This window comes from Excalfactoria chinensis, chromosome 5 (assembly GCF_039878825.1).
Source record: "Excalfactoria chinensis isolate bCotChi1 chromosome 5, bCotChi1.hap2, whole genome shotgun sequence".
Classification (NCBI taxonomy): Eukaryota; Metazoa; Chordata; class Aves; order Galliformes; family Phasianidae; genus Excalfactoria; species Excalfactoria chinensis.
The window spans coordinates 15,072,206-15,095,468 of NC_092829.1; the positions used below are offsets into that span (position 1 = coordinate 15,072,206).

At 36.7% G+C, this 23,263-nt stretch overlaps 1 protein-coding gene across 2 annotated transcripts in view; it reads left to right on the forward strand.

Annotated features, from left to right (window-relative positions):
* Window positions 1-23,263, forward strand: part of TTC7B (tetratricopeptide repeat domain 7B) — a 114,776-nt gene that overhangs the window by 18,921 nt on the left and 72,592 nt on the right. The window contains exons 4-7 of one of the 2 annotated variants that reach the window (XM_072338611.1): window positions 6,161-6,291; window positions 6,662-6,783; window positions 20,160-20,238; window positions 22,243-22,415. In XM_072338611.1, coding sequence (XP_072194712.1) covers window positions 6,161-6,291; window positions 6,662-6,783; window positions 20,160-20,238; window positions 22,243-22,415 — 505 coding nt within the window. Of the gene's footprint in view, window positions 1-6,160; window positions 6,292-6,661; window positions 6,784-7,188; window positions 7,208-20,159; window positions 20,239-22,242; window positions 22,416-23,263 lie in introns of those variants that run through there. The other variant, XM_072338612.1, reaches the window with a different exon arrangement.

Consider the following 23,263-nt stretch of genomic DNA (forward strand, 5'->3'; position numbering starts at 1 on the left):
TCGTATCTTGCCCAAAGTTAGAGACACAAAGAACTGGATAAAACAGTGGTAGAGTGCCATATGTGCAGATGAGTAAGAGAATGATTTAGCTTCTTTAAACTAATCGGAGTTTGCCTAGGTTGACAAGACTCTCACCTCTATTCAGATTTCCGTTTTAAATCCACTGTCACCCCGTAAAATGTTTAGATGTGTATTTGAAAGTCCTTGAATATCTGAATGCCAAAATAACTGTGACAGTACACTAGGATTATGATCACTGTTCCTGAAAATTGAGGCCTAAAAAAGTGGTGCAGTTTTGCAGTTGTTGTGTGATCAGAATTGAAGCACCTTGATTCACGATGCTTTTTAGTGAGTGTTGGAGTTCTTAGCCTAAGTTACACTAAACTAATTGAGAAAAATGAGTCATAGTACGATAAAAGAATTTAAAACAATATTTTGTTCTGCAGTTTTAGAAACTTTTAAGATTGAATATATTTAAAAACAGTTCAGAAAGTGGAGTTCATTCTTTTTTATTTATTTATTTATTTTTTGAGGAATCCAGGCTAGTGAAAATTGTAATGCTGATCTGATGTCTGAAGGTGGCAGTACCACTTCAGGTTAGAAAACTCTTTGAAGGGCTGTGAGCAAACAGGTCTATAGAGGAAAGCATGGTTTGTGCGCCATAGGTTTATGAGAAGTTCTTGTGTTTTTGTGTCTGCCATGTTTAATTGGGTTTGATAGGTGTATATGCTTTTTGTTATGGTAAATAGAGTGTCAAACTCAACAAATAAATTAGGAAAGGCTTGAGTAGCATTCACTGTTAAATGATCAAGGGTTGATTCTAGCAGCCTTTAAAGACATTGACTATTTTCACTGAAAGTGGAAAGGAGAGAACATAGGGATTTTTTACATCTGTTGTAAACCTGGACAAATCTGGTGACTATTACTTTTCTGTTGCATTCATGTCTAGAACTGCTGTGGTTTTTGTTTCTTTTTCTGTTTCCAGTTTGAATGGATGATTAATGAAACTTAATATCCCTCACCACAGTTGTAAGCCCATCATCTCCTGTATGTTCCAGAATAAGAATGGAGTAGCAGAGCAGTCCTAAATTCAGTATTCAACATCTAGAAATATTTAGAGTAATTCACACCTAAATGGTGTACATTAATTAACAGTAGTATGGTTAATTTTCCTCTCCTTTTCCTTCTCTCCTGAGATTTCAATTTTCTCCATGTGAGAATGGACTATAAAAAGTCTCAGTCTGAAGAACCTCTTCAGAGGCTATTGGAGGTTTGTAGCTACTTTGCAGTGAAATACAAATTATTCTTGTGGGGACTTTGTGCTTTACTGCAATTTGTATTTGTGTTTGCAGGCTCAAGGATAACCTGAATATGTGAAAAGATTTCTAAGCTTTTAGCTTTTATTTCTTTGGCAGCCATGGACTGATCCTTGTTATTTCCAAGAAATAGGGAACTGCCCATGACTGCACAGCTCAGTGCAGTGGCCTGCAGAGCCTGCTTCAGTTGCCTCGTGGCAATCCAGCTTTGGGCAAACCCAGTATGTCTGGGTGTGCAGTTAACAGAAGATATATGTCCTATTTTAAACTGGTCTGTGTATGAGTGTAAACTGACAGTAGATTATAATTACACTATTAGTACTTTTTTTCTTATTTTTAGATGGGACCACCACAAAAGCTTACCTTCTTCCTCTGATCTTTTCCCTCTGTATCAGAGGTGACAGGTTGAGTGAAGTGCCTGAGCAGAAATGTTTTTTTCTTCTGCAGTTTCGACATGGTGCTTAAATGAGAATGTAACTCTGTAACCCCAGACAGTTTAGTCTGCTTTGAGCCCTTAGAAATGACTTGCTTTGCACCTGTGTGATCTTACCCTCACTCTCAACATATGAAGTATATTTTTCAGTTCTTCACAGCAAAGGAAAATTCAGTGTATGTGTATGAATGAAATCAAGTGTAAAAACAGGCCCAAGCTTGATTCATTAATGAGTGAAGCTAATATTCTAGGGATATGGCCTCTGGGATCAGGACAATTAGGTTTGTGCAAATTTTCGTCAGTGTATGAATGGGGTAATATACTGGAAAGAACACATAGGCTTTAATCAAATACTGTGTGCGGCATTTTCTTCTGTGTTTTTAAGCAATTTTTGTTTGCTTATGGAAGCAGAGATGAGATGCTTGCATAGTGGGATATTGTGTTAATTTGGGGAGGTGCTGCTTGTCAGTGGTGCTCAAATAACAGCTATGTAATTAACTGGGAAATAGGCTTATTGAAGTCTTAGGTAACATGATTCTTGTATTGCCAAGTAAGTAAAGATGACTGAAAAATGAATTTAGAGTACTTGGCTTTGCACATCAGTGTATTTTTCTACAGATGCTCAAAGACAAACATAACAGTTTATAAGTCCTGCATTTCTTCCAGTTTTCAACTCTATAAACTTTTGATTTTAGTTAAGAAGTGGTGTTCATATTTACTGTATTGTCATAGGATAGCAGAGTACTACAGGGATCTGACAGGAGAGCATTGCGATTACATTCTTGTTAAGTATGTGAGAGATGTCATAGAAGTTAGAATGTGACGTTACAGGATTGTAGCCCTATTGCTACAGGACATTTTTTGTCTCATATTGCTTGTACAAATAACTGCGTTTATATTTAGATGATGTGTGTTGAGTAAGGAGAAACTATCTTTACTGCTGCTGACCCATGTTCAAATTTAATGTTGCTTTTACCACGTTAAGTGACTGGCTATTAATTAGTTCCACTTAAACATGGAAATACTCATTAGGTTCAGCACAAGTGTCAGGTGCATGTGGATTGCTGCGTTTATCTTTAATCGTATACGATTGTAATGAGATCTTGTGTGCTGCCAGCCCATTGCAACAGACACTGAGAAGCTCTTCATGGAAGAATGCTAAATGAAAGCAGTTTTAGTTATTATGCCAGAGATCTCTAGTCTGATTAGGCAATGTGTCAGGAACTCAGCTTCTTTAAGGAGCTGCAGTCCATCAGTAGGTAGTTTGCATATTGTGGCTGCTTAAAACTTTTCCAGATAAAGCTTTTCTTTTCCCAGCTTGAGCAGAGATTGAAGTGGGAAAACCAGAAGTTTGCTTTGTTTCCTTCAGTCTGGAGAGAAGACCAATGGGGGAACTGATTAATATTTATAAATATCTAATGGGAGATGAGAGGAAATTGGATGAGGTCTGGCTCTTCTCAGTGGTATGTAGTGACAGGACAAGGAACAGTGCCCTAAAACTTGAGCATAGGAACTTAGTTATTACTATTGTTTTACTCTGGGAAATGAGATGGGGGTGTTAAGTGGTTTTCCTACAGAGGCTAGAACTCTGCTTTGATTTTTTTTTTAAATTGTTTAAAGTGGTTTGTAATTGAATGCATTAAACATTAAACTGTTACTGTCCTCAAAAACTGTTAGCTAAACAAATCTATTCCATGGGGATTTCTTAAAAATTATTTAAAATGCTCATTCTTATCTGGAACCATTGGTTTTACATGGTGGTTAGAGTGTGCATGTGTGTATATTGGTTAGCTCTTGCATTATATTTATTAAAGAAAAAAAAGCATTGAAACTGTTAACTTGGTACTACGTTAATTACTGATCTGAGATCATAGAAGCATTAATGTCACTTGGAATAAGTGATAAGGCAATCTACTGTTTGCTTTCATTACACACACGAAAAAAAAATATAAATGATCCATGATTTAAATATTTAAAGAAAACCTTTGCTAGTTAACATGTAATTGAAATATTAGACATACCCTTTCCTTGTTCGAACACTATTTGTTGCTGTTTTGCTGTTTTGACAAGCGATTTTAGAGTTGCATACATGCTTAACTAGTGTGGACTTGTATTCATTTCACTGCTTCTCACTTTCTTTTCCCTCAGAAGTCCTCCTGCTTGATATCAGGACTAGGAATGTATGAGATAAGTGTATGAGATAAATGTCTTTCCAAAATAAAACTGACCCAGTTTGTTGGAAGCTTTTACTTGCAGGTGGTTTTGGTTGGAAGAACTTAAACTTAAAAGCCATGAATATCAAAATTAATCTGTGTGATACCCACTGGTATGATATTCTTGAATGCAGATTAAAACAAAATAAAGGCTAAATAAAGAAATAGCCATGACTTATACCATAAATGCAGTAATATCTCATAGGAGCGGTGTGCAGCTCTTTGCTGAATATCTCAAAAAAAGTTTATAAATAGTTTGGGAAATTCCTGCCCTTTTGAGGGAGCGAAGCAGCGATGATTGCCTGGCAGATATGGAAACAAGCACAAAGGGGAGATCTGCCTTGTCCAAATATATGCAAACATTTCTGCAGATGATTTAAGGTGATACTGTGTCTTCATGTGTTTTTTGATACTGTGTGTTGCCACTTGCTTATTTATTTCTCAGGAGGCTAATATATTAATCCCTTATTTTTCATTCACTGTTTATCTTCTCCCACTACTCTCATGAAAAGTGGGCAGTATATTATAGGGTTGTTATTGGTATATTACAGTTTATTTCTAATTAAAAATATTCTCCTGTATTTTAATGCACTTTTACACTTCATTAGCCACATTTAAGGAAAACATAAATGAGTCTGGAGGTGCTGTTTTCTTTTAACTTGATACAGAAATTGTAATTTATTAAAGGGTTTTCTTCTACTTTGTGTGTTTTTGTTTTTGATACAGTACTGAATTGTAATTGTTCCTTCTGTTGTCATACCAAATAAATCAATCCTAATGAGTGGTCATTTCATAGGAGTTCTCCAAATTTACTTCCTGTTCCAATGTACCGTGTGCTTAAAATACATATTTTTGCAGGTCCTAGCAAAAATACAGTTGTATAGCAGGATTAGTGTAAGAAATAGTATTATGTGCTTCATCAAAAGACCCTGTTAGAATGTTGTGCTTCTACTTTACTGGTTTCTGGCAGTGATTCTTTCTGAGAGTTTATCATGTTTTCAAAAAAAAAATATATATATATCTTGGCTAAAATGAGCAAATGCCTGTATACTGAGTTATCCAGACTAAAAATATTATAATAGTGGTTATAATTTATAAAATAGTAATAGTGAATCCAGGTCATTTCTATGAATAGCTGGTTGAGTAATATTTTTCTTGTAGAGGATTACTGTGGGGCTCTTGTTGTGTGTTATGGGAGAGAAGGAGCAGGGAGGAATGATCTTCTTACCAACCAGCCGATGCTTTCAGCCTCTTGGTGGTTTTATTAGCAAAGGTTGCTATAGGCTATATAATTAATTTTTAGAGATATGTGAGATGAAAACCACAGCATGTCAGAAAAGTCCAGCGTCTGTTGTACTCAGGTTTGGCAGGCTTTTAAGATGTGATCTATTGCACATTTGCTGGGCTTAAGGTCATTTAAACTGTGAATTATACTAATATGGGAGCGGTTCAAGGCTCTTCTAGACCAACACTTATTACTGACAAGCTGGAATAATGACCTTATTCTCTTAAGAATATGTGAAAAATGCTACACTTCTAATGCAAAACAGTATTTGAAAAAACATACAGTGGGTATAACTGGTGAGGCAGATGTTTTGTGTGATTGGTCTGATGATCTGTTGCATATTTTAAGTAGAGGAGAAGTCACTAAAGTTCTGTTCATTTGTATTAAAAGGTATCCTATATTAAATGCAGGTTTTTTTTCATCTTTTCTGCTAAGGACTGTTGAGGATTCAAATAGAGATAGTAGAGATATGTATCCTGTTTTGGATCAGCGAGTCAAGATAGATATAACCTGTTGGAAAGTGTCCAGAGGAGATGAAAATGATTAGCTGTCAAGGCAGAATGATAAGAGTGAGAATAGATGTTCCTTGTAGCAGACATGTTTCTCTTTCTCTAGACTGACATTTTTTAAAGAAAGGAATAAACTCTATGAAGAAGGCTAGGAGTAGTTAATGCAGAGAGAGGGATTTAGACATTAGAAAAAAATACTAATTTAAGAATAGTTGATCTCTACAATACATTGCATTGGAAGTTCATAGGCATCCCTAGGGCTGGATCACAGGGCCACAAGTTCTTAATTTATTTGTGTGTGATTTTGTCACTTCCCCTAATTGGAGTGTCTCAGTATTACGTAGTATTGTAGTACTATATGATGTTAGTTTTTAATACTTCTTATGAAATTGTTTTGTATTCAGGTCTCTGTCTTGAGAAGCTGCCAATTTCTTCTTCAGCTAGCAACCTTCATGTGGACCGTGAACAAGAAATTGTGACGTGCTATGAGAAAGCTGGGGATATTGCTCTTCTATACCTTCAGGAGATAGAAAGGGTAAGCTAATCTGTACAGCTGAAGAACTGTGTGGTTTCTCATTTTGGTTACTCATCTGAAAGAATGTCTGTTGTTCTCTTAGGACTTCACTGCACACCTACTGTTGGGCAGTAACTCGGTGTGCCTTAATAAATGGTCATATTTTCATCTGTTCAGTTTCATTTTCCATTGTGTCATTGCAGGGTGGCCTTTCTAAAGTTCTCTTTCACCAGATTCACCAAATTCTTAGCTTCCTTTTTAATTTGGGTGACTGATAAGTAAACGGTTCATTTATCACTCTTTCAAGCTTTTGATTTCATTGAAACCCTAAACTGATATTACAAAACTTGTTAATTTTTGTTGTCAGCACTTCTGTCTTCTGTACTCCTAGGTAATTAATACTAATATACAAAACAGAAGCCCTAAGCCAGGGCCTACTACACATGAACAGGAACTTGGTTTTTTCTTGGAAACAGGACTACAGAGGGCACATGTTTTATATTTCAAGAACGGGTAAGATTTGATTCACCATTTTTGTTGCTGTTTCTGTTTAGGATTTGTCTTTTATTTTTTAAAAATATGTTTAACAGTTGTGGATCGTGCCTCTTTATTAATAAGTATTAATGTTTTGATTGAATGGCATGACTGCCCATTTTGTATTCATCTAGTTGTTATTAGATCCTTTGATTAAAATGTGTAACACAAACTTGTGTTAAAGTACATTAAGCATGAACTTAATCATGAACTATTCTTTGATATTGTTTCTCATTTTACTATTAGAATGTAAATGTTAGAATGACACTGTTAGAGGGTGACTGATAACATACTAAAGTTCCTGATACTTATAATGTTGATTTGTATAATTTTTTTCCAAATCTCTTCAGTTATCACTTATTTTAACATTATGCTGCAGGATAAATGTGCATGAAGACCAACAGTATGTATTCAAGTATACAATCTCCATTGTACCTGCTCTATAGATCCTTTTAGATCCTGCATGGGAGGTCCTTTATGATTTAAATAACACTTCTATTAAAAGACTAATATTAAATTCAGTCATCATTCAGAAAGTTAAAAAAGGAATACCACTCTCCATATTTAAGAGCTTCAGAACTTTGCACAGATGTTTGTTAAGTACATTTCTGACATTTGTTATTGAAAGCACATAGTTTTGCAGGGCTTTTTGTTTTGCTGTGAAATTGCTGTTTGATTGAAATGATGGAATTCTGGATAGGGATAGCATTTTGTTTCAAAAATACTTCTTATTCATTCATGAACGTAAACAGGAGGTGAAGGTAAATCATGCAGTGTCTGTAAAGAGTTTGAGATTTTCATGTGCTAATGGTTGGTTGACGAAAGGACATCCAAGTTTTAAAACTATTCTGAGATGCCGTGGTGGGAATTGTCACTAAGCTTCTCAAAGTATTGGAGTGATGCAGCCATAATGCATGATGTGAGAGTTACATCTGAGTTCCATTTTCATCATTTAATTGCAATAGGAATCGAATGTTCTAAAAGTTTGTATTTTTCATTTACCAAGGCTACTGTTTTCACATCTGCACAAAAGACAATTAAGATACGTGTCTTGAAAGAATCACAGTGGCAATGATGGTGAAGAATAAGCTAAATTCCACAATTTGAAAAATTTTGATGGAAGGCTGTGAATGGAAATGGTCCATTTAATGTGACATCTTGTGCCTATGAAAAATCAGATGTAGCAAAACAAAATGAGAAAAACAACCTCAAACCAACCAAGCAACCAGAAAAATGCCAACAACAACCACAACAACCCCACACAAAAAGTGTATAATGTCACTAAGGAACATCTGGCCTATAGAGGAATTAGATTTTTCCTACACCATATCAGCTGGTCTGGCATAAACTTTAAAAATCTGATTTTGTTCTGTGTGTACTTCAATCCGTCGTAGTAAAGCTGATGACGTTGTCAACTCCTGCATGAACATGAAGCCCTTTTTTCCAGTCTTTAGTACAGTGGCCACTTGTAGTTTACAAGCTCATTATGCATCATAAATTTAATTTTAAATGTCGCCTACCCATTTTATTGGCCAGTATTAGAAATAGTAGAAAGGGAAATGAGGTGTTAGGGAAATACAAATCAGTGCCAATCATTATTTTACATACTTCTACCATTATATCTTTTAGCTTCCTGTCTTAATTTAGAGCCAATCCCGGCTCTTTCAAGATTGCCTAATATGGTCAATCTGCCAGGCTTTTAGTTATTGCTGCTTTTATGGGTCCCTTCTCTTTTTGTTGTTTGTTTTCACTTGAATTTACCAGAGCTGAACAGAGGCCTGCTACTTTAAATATTTATATGTATATAAATAGTGACAAATTTACAGCATACTTTTTAATGATTTGTAGTACTTTATTTTTAAATGTAGCATGTATCCTGATGTTTGGTTTATACAAATTAGGTACAGGATGTTTCCATTCTGCTTTTGAACTCACTTTGAGTTTTAATTTAATATAAAAATGTAAAGATTATATGAAATTTTTCAATCAGAAAAAGTGTAGGTAATTTTAACATATGTATTTTTAATATAGCTTAGAATCTTAAATGCTCAGTTTAAATTAGCTTTTTGCAGTTGAAGCTGTAGATGCTAAAAGGGCATGAATCCTGTGGAGGAGGCAGGAAGTCACCCAAGTTTAGCTGCCTGCGAGTGAAGCAGAAAAGTGTGCCAGTCTGCTTTTGCAGGCAGACCAGCTCCAGTATTCACATTGCAGTGCAGTGGAGTACTCATGAGGTGATGTTGTGACATTAAGAGAAGTGAAATCCAAAATGAAAGTTCCTTCCAGTAAACTATAATGGGACACTTTACCAAGTGAATTCAAATTTTATCTTAATGCCAGAATTGTGATCATACTAGCTGTTATGCTAGGGCATATAAATCATCAGATGAAACATCTAAGTACACACTTATGGGTAAATGGTATGGATTTCTTAGCATTTTTTATAGTCTTCAGCTCCATTCCCATAATTACTAAAAAAAACCTCTTAAAATCTGATGAAAGTCTCAATTTGTCTGGAGTTCTTTTGTGATGGAGTGTTTTATTGTTGTAGATTTGCCGTGTGTCTTTGTTCACTTGGTTATTCACTGTTTTTACTTTTGCTTCATCCAGTGTAAGTGGAAAATCCATTCTTTATGTCAGGTACAAACTAGAGAAGAGAATAAGATAACTTTTACACCACCTAGAAGAATATCGTTTTAGCAGTAACGCGGGGAGTGTTGCTGCATACCTAGAAGTGGTCCACTTTGAAATTTCTCTTCACTCTCTGACTGTAGAGAGATTTCCTTTTAAGTCAAGAAAGCAAGTTTTTGTAGAGAATTAGGTGAATATCTTTCAAGTATGCATTAATTTGTATGAAAAGTTACAAAATATTCTAAACCTTTGAAGACTAACTGCTAAGTGCCTGTGTTTCAAAAATACATGGCCTAGCACTTGATATATATATATATATATGTCAAGTGCTAGGCCATGTATTTATGTATATATGTGTGTGTGTGTGTATATATATATATATATATATATATATATATATATATACACACACACACACATATATATTATATATATATGAATAAAAATCCTGAAAGCTTTGCAGCAGAGGAGCACTTCAGCTTTGCAACATATAAGCAGTTCAGGAAGCTATTCTGAAACTAAAAGGAGGGTTTATATGCCTTCAAATCAAACAAAATAAAAACAAAGAAAAAACAAACATTTTGAAATATATAGAACTTTAAATTGTCTTTCTGGCTGATTACGCAACCACCATTCAATCAGTAGTAGCTACCATCTAGTAGTTGCTTCGCAGTTTGAAACTGAAGGAGTTCAGAGACTTGATTTTATTCCAGGAAAAACAGTGAGCATTGAAACACTGACATTAGTACACTAATGTCGCTCTTTTTCAAGAAAGATGCCTCTGAGAATGGACAGCAGTAATCCTTCTGTCCTTCTGTTTGCTTTATACATATGCTTTAATTTAAACAAGGCACACTTAAATTGTAAATGTTGTTTGTTTCTTTTTAAATTAGTAGAGTTCAGAAATGTACAACTTGTGTAGGCTGAGGGGGGAAAAAAACAAAAACCTTTTTGGTTGGAACCTAACATCAGGTATCTATCGCACTGAAACCAGCCCTAACTGGCTTTCACTACTCCTGTATGTGACTCCCTCTGAGGGATATTGCTGTATCATGGGAACACTCTAGGATCCAGACTGCAATATGGTCTAATTTCCACTGCTGATGACTTGCTAAATCAAAGTCTGGTGGAACTGGATCTGTTCTGTACCCATTGTGGTGCTGGTATCTGTGCTGACACCCTGACACAGATTCAGTGAAGCCAGGCCTTCCCAGTCCTCTCTTAAAGATGTTGCTTGGTTGCCACCCCTCAATAGACAACACAAAAGAAAATAAATCATTTTTCCTTTTTTCATCCTCTGTGTGTAATTGATTTTTACTGGATTACAAAATATCTGTCAAGCATAACAAAAAAACTCCTTAGAGTTACTCATGTGAAGGACTTGTCTGTGTGGGCGTTGTTTCTTCTGTTTTTCTTTTTCCACTATGCCACTTGCAGGAATGTTGTGAGAAAGATAAACCAATCCTTAAGTGCTTTTGGTGCATGTGTATAAATGAGTGTACAAGCACATGGCAGTAGTAGGAACTCATTTGCTAAGTGTTTGAATAAGTTTTCCAAGGAAGGTCTGTAGCTGTTTGGGTCATAGTTGTTATAAAGGAAATTGGCTCTTGGAAGAGCTGGGTGACTAAGTACCTACAGAGATGTGAAGGACTCATACTAAAAAATAACCCATTTTCATGTTAAGTAGTGATAACTATTCAGAAACAATTGCAAGAGGTAGCAGGATTGATGCCCACATTCTCCACCTTCTTTTTTGTGCAAAAAGTTAATAAATTTAATCAGATTGATTTCTGACGATGCAGACTGGCTGTAAAGAGAAGGCTAAGAAAAAACTGAATGCTGTGCAGGTGTCTCTTTTTGTTTGTTATTAAAGCTAATACCATTTGAAAATTAATCAGTTCATTCAAAGTGTCCATTACTCAAGTTATTCTCTTGTCACTGGCCAAACGATTTTAAAAAGCATTTGCAGTTTATTAAGTGGTATTGAATTGGCTGCTGTAAGAATCACAGAAGTGTAGCTGCTGCGAGAACCCTGGAAACAAGTATGTGTTGCAGAAATTCTGTTCAGCTGCTGAAGCTTGAAAGGCAGGCAAGCTTTACTCATGGTTTCAGGTGAATACTGGGAAAATCCCTGTTAGCATCTCCTGCTTTACATATCCTTCCAAAATATATAAACACCCTGTGCAATATATAACCATATATAATGTGTTCTCCAGTAAACTGGCTGTAGAATGCTCGGAATTTTTATTGACATGCAGGCATTCTTTGTTTGTACTAAAATATATTTTCTTGTTTTCTGGCAACACAGGTTTGGTAGGCACATCAGATTTGATCTTTTCTACCACCCAAACTCTCCACCCATTGCTGTATTACTCTTCCCAAATGATTTTCTTCTCAGCTTCTTTTTGCTACACTTTATTTTAGATGTGAGAAGGCGAAACGAATGTTTCTTTTTCTGAATGTGTGGTAGTGCGTAGTGCCTTTGATTTCTCTTCCATACATAAGCATAGGGCACGTTTGAATGTTTTTGACCATATTTTTCTCTCTTTTTATTGCCCAGAGGAGCTGTGGCAAGGGTCTGGGCAGCCTGACCTGGTGGGTGGCAGCCCTGCCTGTGGCAGGGGATTGGAACTGAATGGACTTTGGGTCCCCTTCCAGCCAAAGCCATTCTACAATTCTATGATTCTCTCTCATAAAATCCTCATATTACTGCTATGTGGGTATTTTAAATTGAATTGATTTGGGAAAAAAGTGTTTTTTTAGAGACTGCTTTCAGATAGAAGTATAATAAGCAACTCAGCAGTGAAATCATCTCCCTTATGTATTTTACTCTGACATTTTTACAAGACTATCAGCAGGATGTTTTTCAAGGTCCTATGTTCTGTTCCCTCAAAGAAACATTCCTGTAAGCCTCGTGCTTAGGAACACTGTGTGAATTCTTAGTAGTACTGCATAAACAGAGGAACAGTATAAAGATTAGTGATTACTAATACAGATTCTGCTTGCTTGCTTTGAAGCATTTGGACCATCTTCTCTTTCCAGAAAGTATTGTAGCTGTTTGTGAATACATCTCATGTTTTGTGTGCTGTATATAGCATGAATTTTGAGACTGTGCCTTATCTTCCTGCTTTTCTCTGAATTAGTATATTCAGTTACATGGCAGCTGTGTTCATGAGTACTTTGAAGAGGATAAAAATAAAAGACAGCTTAGTAAGCATTTTCAAATTTGCTGTTGGGATGCAATAGAGCAAAGGAAATCTTGTCTTCTCTTTTACTTTGTTTTGGTATCACGGTTCAATAGCAAAAATAAGAGCTGGGAAATAGAAAGCAAAACTCTAACTATACCGATGAATAAATAGCTCATAAGCAACTTCAAGAAATGGAAAACAATGAGTTTTCTTCAGATATTAACATCTCTAGCTAACTAGGAGCTAGAGCCATCAAAATTAGACTTCTTCTGGGCTAATGAGTGAGAAAAATCAAAGGAGAACCGGTAACATCAAATGGCTAGAAATGATATATATTCAGTTCAATACCTGAAATTTTGAGTTAAGAATATCTTTGCTCCTGTAGTAGTGTTTAGCTTTTCTTTCCTTCTTTCTTTCAATTCCCCTACTTTGTATTTAAATAATTTGTAGTCTTTGTTTTCCTAGATTAATGCTCTTAGTCAGTTCTCAGTTAATGGGTTTTGTTGCCCTGCATCTTCTTCAGTCCCTTCTCTGTTTTCAGTCTCGTTTTTTTGAGTTTGATGAACAAAATTGTGTGAGTTCTTAGGTATCTACTGGAAAAGTTTCAGCATTGAGTAGAGTTTTATCCACTGTGATTTTCTTTAGTTTATAGCCATCCTGTATTATACCTGTGCAACCTGTGTCTATTTTCTTTATTGTTCACAAATAGTGAGTTCTCAGCTTAGAAGAGAAACTGCTCTTAGTGCTGAATACTGCGCTGGAAGTCCTGCTCCCCTTCCACCTCCTTTTTTTTCCTCAGCTCTTGATTTTTCCAGAACATGTGGGTTCATGAGGATGTGTTTTATGGTAGCTTAAAAAACCACCCTGTGCTTTTCCTGGAGAATGTTTGTGTGATGTAACTTCTTACATTACACATTCTTCCACTCCTTGCCAGACTGGTGAGCAGTGGGAGGTTGTATTGCTGCTGGGCTCTGCATAAAGCTCCTGTGACTATGGGCTCATGAGTTTTTTCTTTCCTTCTGCATTATGTTCATTGTAGAGAACTGGGTGTTGTCAGTGAATGGTGTATGGGGCAGTGGATCCTCCTCACAGCTTGGCTCAGTTGTTCAAAGATGTCACCCCTTGTTTGTGATAATTAAAACGACACCTTTTTATTCCCCAAACTGCTTTTTCTTCTGTGTCACCCCTGAGAGGACTGAACCATGCAGAGTACTGGGAGCTGGGCTTTGTGTTTTGCTAAGCAAAGTCACTGACTAAACATTAGATCTGTTGCTTCATCTTAGCTCTTTGTGTTCTCTCACATCTTGCATGGATGTATCCCAGCTGTTTTGTTCCTGTATAAAATCCTGTATTTTATCACAATATACTTCCTTCATGGTGCCTGCTGCTATTTTCTGACCTTTGTTATCTTTTAAGAGAGGTTGTAAAATGATGACTGAGTTGTTCTGTCTGCTGAAGTTCCCCATGGTTTTATCATGCTTTATATTAAGCTGAGTGGCATCCTAGATCTTCAGTTTGGTATTCTAAACAAAAGCAGTGTTGTTACTGCACTATCTTCCTTCTACTTCTGTGGATTTTTTATATTCTCTTCTAAATATAGATAGAATATAATATGTAATTCTAGGTAAAATAATAAAGTTGATGACCATACAGCTTGACTGATGTGCAATACAAAACTAAATATTTATTAGAGTAAATTCTATTTGCCTCATTCTATCTGTTAACTTATATCATTAGTGAAGCTTTCTGGCACATTTAGCGCATTTTGTGAATTCAAGAATGGACCTTTTTGCTTATGACTTTCTGCAATGCTTTCTTTCCTCCCTGTCCCCTCCCCCAATTACTTCTCATTATCTCTGCTCAAAAAGAGAAACTTGCAAAATAGTTAAGAGGTTAAGTGTGAGACATTTAATCCACTCTATGTCCGTTCCTTTTGTGAATCTGGTTGTTGTGCCTTAACAGTGTGCTTGCAAACTTATGGCAATGAATATCTTGAAAGTCTGAGGAGTATCTGAGGTGGTAGTGTCAGGAGATGTAGAGTCACCAGCTGTCATCTTACCTGTACCTACACTCCTGTCACGTATTGTTTATTTTAGTTTATTTTATTTTTTTCTGATATTTGTTTGGCTCATTTCATTCTCCAAAGCAGCAGGAAAGAAACAGCCAGAAATCATAGCTTTCTTTAGTTTTAGTGGGCCGAGTTGATTCACCAGAAGGTGTGATAACAGCTGGTAGTGCTGTCAGAAAAGAGACAGGGCCAAACAAGTGAGAGTAGGAAGATATGAAGGTGGCAAAAGGGAACAATTGCCAAGAGGAGAATGGGGAACCTCCTCCTTTTGGTAGGGAACCATTAGGTGGACTCAGCTACTAGTGGAACTGCAGTCTAGGCAATAAATGTTTTAATTTCAAATACATGCTTTTATTTATGGTCTTAAGGAGAAAGGTAGCTGAGTATAAAGTAAGGCTGTTTGGACATGTTTTGTTACTGTGCATTCAGAAAGAGTCACTGATTGACTGGGCAGTTTTGAGTACTTAGACTTATGCAGCAGTAATAGCACTCTGAAGATGTTTCATTTATAAGCTAGAACTTAAATCCAGAAAAACAAACAAATAAATAAATAAAAACAACAAACAGAACACTAATCTTTGTAGTGTTACATAAAGTCATAGCTCTGATACGGTAAATAACACACCTCAGAGTATTAGGGCGTTCTGTTAGTGACAATGGCTTTATCTGAAACTTCTGTTGTGTGTTCATGTATATCAAGAATTTTGCCTGCCCCTGTTCCTTTGCTCAACAGTGCAGTTGTCCATGTTCAAATCAAATGCATTTATTCTCTATTATTTGAGTTCTTGGAAATAGCAACAACAACAAACTTAATTTTGAAACTATCATTGAGTTTACAAACATCACTTTTTCTAGATAAGAGAGGGAGAGAGCATTTGGAAAGTAGATGTAATTCCAAAAGCAATTTCTTTCATCACTTTTATCAAGCAATTTAGATTTCATTGTGTCTTTTGTTGTTGTTTTTCCCCTCATTTAAGGCATGAATACTTATTAAATGAGATAATAGTGAGCATCAGTAATGAGGTAATAGGCTGGTATAAGAAATTTTGCTTGTTTCTTAGAATCATAGAATCATAGAATTATCCAGGTTGGAAAAGACCTTGAAGATCATCAAGTCCAACCGCAGCCTAACCAGTACCCCATCTCTAAGAAAAAAAAAAAAACAAAAAAAAACCAACCTCTGCTAAATCATATCCCTGAGTACCACATCCAAACGGCTCTTAAACACATCCAGGGATGGCGATTCAACCACCTCCCTGGGGAGCCCATTCCAGTACCTAACCACCCTTTCTGTAAAGAAGTTCTTCCTAATATCCAACCTAAACTTGCCCTGGCGCAACTTGAGGCCATTTCCCTTCGTCCTGTCACTTGTCACTAGTGAGAAGAGACCTGCCCCACTCTCACTGTAAGAACCTTTCAGGTACTGGAAGACGGCAATAAGGTCTCCCCTCAGTCTCCTCTTCCTCAGGCTAAACAGCCCCAGCTTCCTTAGCCTCTCCTCATAGGGCTGATTCTCCAAGCCCTTCATGAGCCTCGTTGCCCTTCTCTGGACCTGCTCCAGTACCTCCATATCTTTCTTGTGCTGAGGTGCCCAAAACTGGACACAGTACTCGAGGTGAGGCCTCACCAATGCCGAGTACAGGGGCAGGATGACTTCCTTAGTCCTGCTCAGCACACCATTCTTGATACAAGCCAGGATGCCGTTGGCCTTCTTGGCCACCCGGGCACACTGTCGGCTCATGTTCAGCCGTGCATCAATCAGTACCCCCAGGTCCATTTCCTCCACACAGTCCTCCAGCCACTCCGCCCCAAGCCTATAGCGCTGCCTGGGGTTGTTGTGGCCGAAGTGCAGGACTCGGCATTTGGCCTTGTTAAACCTCATTCCATTGGCTTCAGCCCAGCTCTCCAGCCTGTCCAGATCCCTCTGTAGGGCCTCGCTACCCCCAGGCAGATCCACACTCCCAGCCAATTTAGTGTCATCTGCGAACTTACTGAGAGCGCACTCAATGCCCCCATCGAGGTCATCAATAAAGATGTTGAAGAGGACAGGCCCCAGCACCGACCCCTGGGGAACACTACTTGTGACCGGTCGCCAGCTGGATTTAACTCCATTTACCACCACTCTCTGAGCCCGGCCCTCCAGCCAGCTCCTTACCCAGCCGAGAGTGTACCCATCCAAGCCACGGGCTGCCAGCTTCTGCAGGAGAATACCATGGGAGACAGTGTCGAAGGCTTTACTGAAGTCCAGGTAGACCACATCAACAGCCTTTCCCTCATCCAATAAAACATTCTTGTTTTATTTTGTGAGTTCAAAACCAGCTGGATAAGATATGTTTGTCTGGCCTGTGATCTTTATGCTGGCCTATGTGCTTAGATACATTTAATCTGATTTTGTATCAACAGTCTGTCCATACTGCATCTTAGTTTTCTTCCTATGCTGTATTTTTGTTTGTTGTTTTGTTTTTGGAGTCATATCTCTTATTTTGGATTCATTGTTCTGTTTAGGAATGAACAACTTTGCATAGATGCAGTTAAAATACATCTCTTATGTTAAAAAGTAATGCTGTCAGTAATTCTCAAATGTGAATAGAAGTTTTATCTGTGAAGTCTTCCAATAGGAGATTACTGCCTTTTAGATGTTAATGCCTTGTTTTTAACTGCTGTAGTACTTCTCTATCAATGTAGTAGCAAGGCAGTTATACAAACATGGAGCTAGCAACATCTATCTTTGTTAAGTCTGAAATTACAGAGTCTGTCAGCACAGGGCATGTGTTAATGTACCCTAAAATTCCTTGCTCAAGAGTGGAAAGAATCTCCAAGTCTTTTACAGACACTGTGGGTCGTTGTTTTTTAAGTTAATCTTCCTAACAGTATGAATGGAACTGTAAACATGAAGGCACTGTCATAGTGAAGAGCAGGTAGAAGGTATGTTCTGGCTCAGCAGGAATAGCTGCCACCCTGTTCTCCCAGGTCTTACAGACACTTAACAAATACAGGAAATGTACTTTGCTAAAAGTAGTGCAGTGTAGACATCAACCATACTGTTCGTGGTATTTTTTGCTTCATTACTTGTCTCTCAAAGCATTTAACTCAGTTTGCTGGTTTGTAGTTTTAAAGTGTATACTGTTTTAGTATATCGTGTATAGAAGCTGCTTGACAAATTTGTGTTGTTTGTATTCACATATGCAGTGGATCATGGTTAAATGCTTTATGAAGCAAAACCTAATTCTGTGTGATAGGTTTTTTTTTCTATATAATCATGCTGCTTTTTCCATGATGCAGTAGAACTTCAGAAGATTCAGTCCCTCACAGATACTTAACAAAATGTTGTAGGCAATAATAATAGTGTCAGTCCTTCAGGACTTTGAACAATTGCATACTTTTTTCATAGAGGTTTCCTTTCGGTGTTCTTGTCTCACTTCAAAAGATGTAAACATCATATGAAATCTTAGGAAATAGCATTTGTTTCCCATAGAATTCATATTATTGTGATCTGAAGTTCTACTGTGTGTTGTATTTAATCTCTAGTAGTAAAATAGTATCTGAAGATGACAGATTTTTGTGTTGGTTTTTGTTTTTGTTATCACTTTTGCTCTCGATAATTTTGCAGTCAACACTTCAGATTTTGGTCAGTGTGGCTTTTTTGTTTGTTTTTTAATCATTTTTGACTCTTGTCATGAGGGCACATTTCTGGATTTGCAATACAGTCCTTGAGAGGAAGCTTCATTCATTTAAAATATACTCTAGGACTTAGAAGACTTTAAGCTGAGATTCCAGTGGGCTGATTTGGGCTCTTTTGAACACATATACAAAGGTGCGGAATAAGTCCAGTTTCCACTGAGGTCAGAGAGTTTTTCAAGATGAAGCCTGCTGAATTTCTGTACTACCTTCGTTTTTTCTATGAAGTTGAAGTAATATTTATTAGTTAGTAGGAGTCCTGTGTTAAAGTACAACTAAACTTTAATTTTTCATGCAGTTGTTTATGTACTAGGTGTACAACCAAGATTATTTTGTTAGAAAAGTGTTATCTTTTAAATAACTATGGTTAAAATAATTAAAAGAAATACAAAATTAATAAAATTAGGAATTAAATAGAATTAATAAATTGTGAAGAACAACTAAAATTTAAGTAATTAAAATGAATGCTTTTTCAGTGAACTCTGTTGGCTTACTTCAACGTAACTTTCAACCTGGTCATATGGATTTTGTTACTTGGAAGTGTTAGCTCTTTTGAATGACCTTTTTTGTACGTATTTTAAAAGGTCTCTCATGCACAAGTTCACCTGTCTGTCTGTTCTGGAGACTGAAGTTTCTGAAATATGCTGATAATCCTCTATTGTATGTAACAGAACAGTGATGACCTCTGTCCTGTAGTCTGAAGAGTAAAATTACTGGTCTCTAGCTAAACTGATAAGAATTTTACAGTTCTACAGAACGATCTCTTCCAACATACTAGTTACAGGTGCTCCAACACTAGAATTGAAGAAAACATCTGAATTAAAAAATGCAGTTTTCTGATTATTTCTTTTTCAGTTGGTATAAAATTGCAATTTAAAAGATGTTTAGTGTACAAATTAGACAACCAAGAGCCAACCTATTCTTTCACCAGCATACAAACAAGCTGTAGTAATATTAAATAAGATATTTATAATGGCTTTAAATACAATAAAAAATAGATAGCAGAGATGATAGATACAATGGTAAGAAAAGGATAACAGATTATCTTCAATGTTCTTAAACTTTTAATTCTATTGTTTGAGAATGAAGCTCAGGTCTGCTAAAACTGTTGGTATGATTGAGGCCTCCTCTCTTAGGGACGTGTATATGTTTAGGGCAGCAGAAGTGGAAGAGGCATGGTCAAAGAAACTTGAGCTGCAGAAGCCACACCAAAAACCAACTTAAATCGAGAACACTGATCTCTCAGTCCTCCTTCTGGCCACGTGGTGGGCCTTGTTATGTCTTGATTCCTTTCTAAGGAGTTAAGACATGAACTTTCGCTGAGTCTTGATAGATTTATTCTTGTTTCTATTTTCCTGCTTTATGATACTAAGAGGCAGCTGGAATTAATTCCTCCCCCTGCCCACCCAAAAACCCCAACAGTTTCTACTTTTTAATGCAATTGAAAATTAAAACTACTGTAACAGCCTGGCCATTTTTGTTTGTTTGTTTGCTTTCCTTTTGGACTGATCACTTCTTACACTTTATTTTGAGCTGTTTGCTCATCTAAAAATGTTTTTTGCTTATGTTTTGTGGGTTTTTTTAAGACTCTGGCAGCAGAGGTTCTCTGTAATCAGTGGTGGGGTGCCCAGATATGTACATGTATATTTCACAGAAAGGTGATGTGGATGCACAGGAAAAAAGAAAAAATAATAAAAATTGATGCAGTGGATTTTAATGATTTTATCAAATAATATATCAAATTGTTTCTACATCTAAGTTAGAATGCTGTTAAATTTTATGTTCATATGCAGGAACTTGACAAGAGGAGTTGGTAGATTTAGAGAATTACTAAGAGCTGTTGAAACAAGAACTACACAAAATCTGCGAATGGTAAGTCATTAAACCACGTTCCTATTGCAGCTTATGAATTCTAGTGGGCAGATGAAGCATAAATATGAGTTAGGGACAGGTAATCAAACTACAGCATATTAATTGGGATCTGTTATCTGCCACTTTGTAAAGGTACGTTTCTTGGTTGAAGTGAATGATTAAAGTAAAAACAGAATGCTTGATGCCTGGTCTTCCCTACTCCTTTCCTACTTGTGGTTATGACCAAAACATAATTGGTTTCTGACCAACCATGCTTTCAAGCTTAGTGATAGTTTTCCGATTTGTGATTTTTCTCTACTTTCACCAGGATATTATTTCATCTTTCTGTAATGTAATGAGATTGAGGACAGCGTGCAGTGTCTTCATTTCTGTTCTTTTAAGTTGGAAACTTCAAGTTATCATTTCTTTATTTTCATAATAAAGTCTCTTCAAGAGAAGGAAAGAAAGGCAAGATCTTGAAAATTAATACTGATACAATCATAAAATAAAGCTCTACTAAATAAGTGATTTATCTTTTTTTGCATCTTTTTTTTGGTATAACAAAGGGCCAAGACTTGCATCTTTTGCTCCTAAGGTAATGACTTTTAAAATGTCTTAGATTAGTTTTCTAATACTGCACCTTTACAACTTCCAGAGTGGTAATAAGGTGATGTGTTTCTTAATTTAATAACAGATTCCTAATAAGCATATTTAAATTATTAAATGGCAGATTTTCAATGATGAGGGATAATATTACAAATGTTAATAAATAAATCATATAGGAATTTAGGTGGAAAATGTAGATCATATGCTTCTGCTCATGGCTTGATTGTTACACATTTGTTCCCGGGAAATGCTCACAATTCTGATACGAATGCTTGCCTTTTTTCTATTTTGCTGGTACTAATCTGAGTTGTCATCATTTTCATATGTAGTCATGTAGCTTGTATGCTACATGACAGTAAACATTAAAGTGGAGATTAAATTGCTAGTTAAAGACTGTAGGATGACTTTTCAAAGCTTTAAATTATTGCATAATATTTATGTAAGTATTTTTGTACTTAAATATTTGGTACTGGGAATAAGTGGTCAAAATAAACTTATGTATGCTTATCTGCAACCCGCTTTCACTCTTGCCAAACCTCACCAATAGCAACAAACACCAGCACCTTCAGGCCCTCGCTGTCAGAAGTCCAGATCACTTTGCATCTGGATTATAGCTGTGGTGAGCTGCCAGACACCCACCTGGCTGCTCTCTCACTCTGCCTTATCAACAGGACAGGAACAAAAAGATAGAAATGTTTATGGGTTCGGATAAAGAACTTTACTGTCATGGGCAAAGCAGAACTGACTTATGAAAAATTAATGGAATTTATTGTCAGTTAAAATAGAATTGGATAGGGAGAAACAAAGGCAAAATCTAAAGCACCCACCACCACCTTTTCCCAGGTTCAGCTTCACTTCTTCCTTCCTAACTCTTCTACCTCTTCTCCCTTAGCTGTGAGCAGGCAGCACAGCAGGAATGGAAAAGTGGGAGCTGTGATTTGTCCGTAGCAGTTGCTCTGTACTGCTCCTTCATCCTTGTGCTTTCCCAGCACACCTGTGTGGATCCTTCCCATGTGGTTCAGTAGTCGTTGTAGGCCCCTATTCCCTGTGGGGCCTCTGTGCAGGCTGCAGCGGGGATATCTGCTCCACTGTCATCTGTCCCGTAGGCTGCAGGGAGACACTTGCAGTGGCTGGGGAAGGTGGTAGAGCTTTTAGAGTATAAAATATAAAATATCCAAAAATATATCTGAATGTGCTCCACTGTAATAGGCAAATTTGAAGTTTGTTACTGCCATTTTTAATTTGCATTTAGAGAATTTAAATGGGTACTTACGCCTTTTGAACAGCAGAATGCCTGATATTTTGGATGTTTTAAAGTAAAATACCTTCCACTTGACTAATATGCATTTAAAATAATCCGGTGTTTTTGAAGAGACTTCATTCAGCGTTTCAAAGGAAAATATTTGTCTGCTTTTACAGACAATAGCAAGACAACTGGCTGAAATTTTGTTACGAGGCATGTGTGAACAGAGTTACTGGAATCCACTGGAAGATCCTCCTCACCAATCGCCACTCGATGATCCACTTCGGAAAGGTTCAAATATGAAAAATTACACACTCAGTAGAAGACCGCGGGTATACACTGGAGAAAAGTACGTCCGAGTTCACACCTTTGTCTTTTGTTTCCATAATTGCAATTGTTATCCGCTGCACTGGATAATTTAGCTTATATTTGTTGAAAATGGGAAAGGTATTGGGCAGTGTGGATGTTCTTCAGGCAGAAGTTTGCAGTGTATCACAACACTGTTCTCAATCCTCTGAGTATCTTTTGATTCCATGCTGAGGTACATGATAGAGTCACTGTTCTGTATTATCTTTGACATACACAAGACTACATACATACAAAATATGCATGGCTATATTTCTGTCACCTTGAGCTACTCGGCTTAGTGCTAAGTATATATCACAAATGGCTTTTCAGAATGGAAAGTTTCTGTCTAAATGTTTGAGCTTATTATAATTGCAGCTTATGCTTCTGTGTGGTTTTGTTGTTTCTTTTTTTTCCCCACAAACAATCACCATTAGTTGTAGTGTTAAATATTTCTTAGAATCTGGACCTTCTTAACAGTTAATAACTTGTTGTTTATTTTTATCTGCTGTGCTTATGTCCAATCAAGTAATGAAATCTGAAAGATTTGGCAGTCATTGTTTTTCACTGATATTAAGATTGATCCAATGAAACTTTGTTGCTTTCATATTTTACATAATGTGCAGTAAAACCTCATTCATAAATTAATAGCGGATCTGTGCAAAGTCCTTGAGGGATCACTTTATATTTAGTTTAGCCAGCAACCACTGCTTGCTTGCTGTGATACATATTGGAAACACTGTGAGCCGGAAAACCTAGAAACAGGCTGTAGCAATGGAGATAATTATCTTGGCAAAGTTATGATTTTTTTCTAGTAGGACAGTAAGTGTTTTAATTGAGATGTAGAAGATT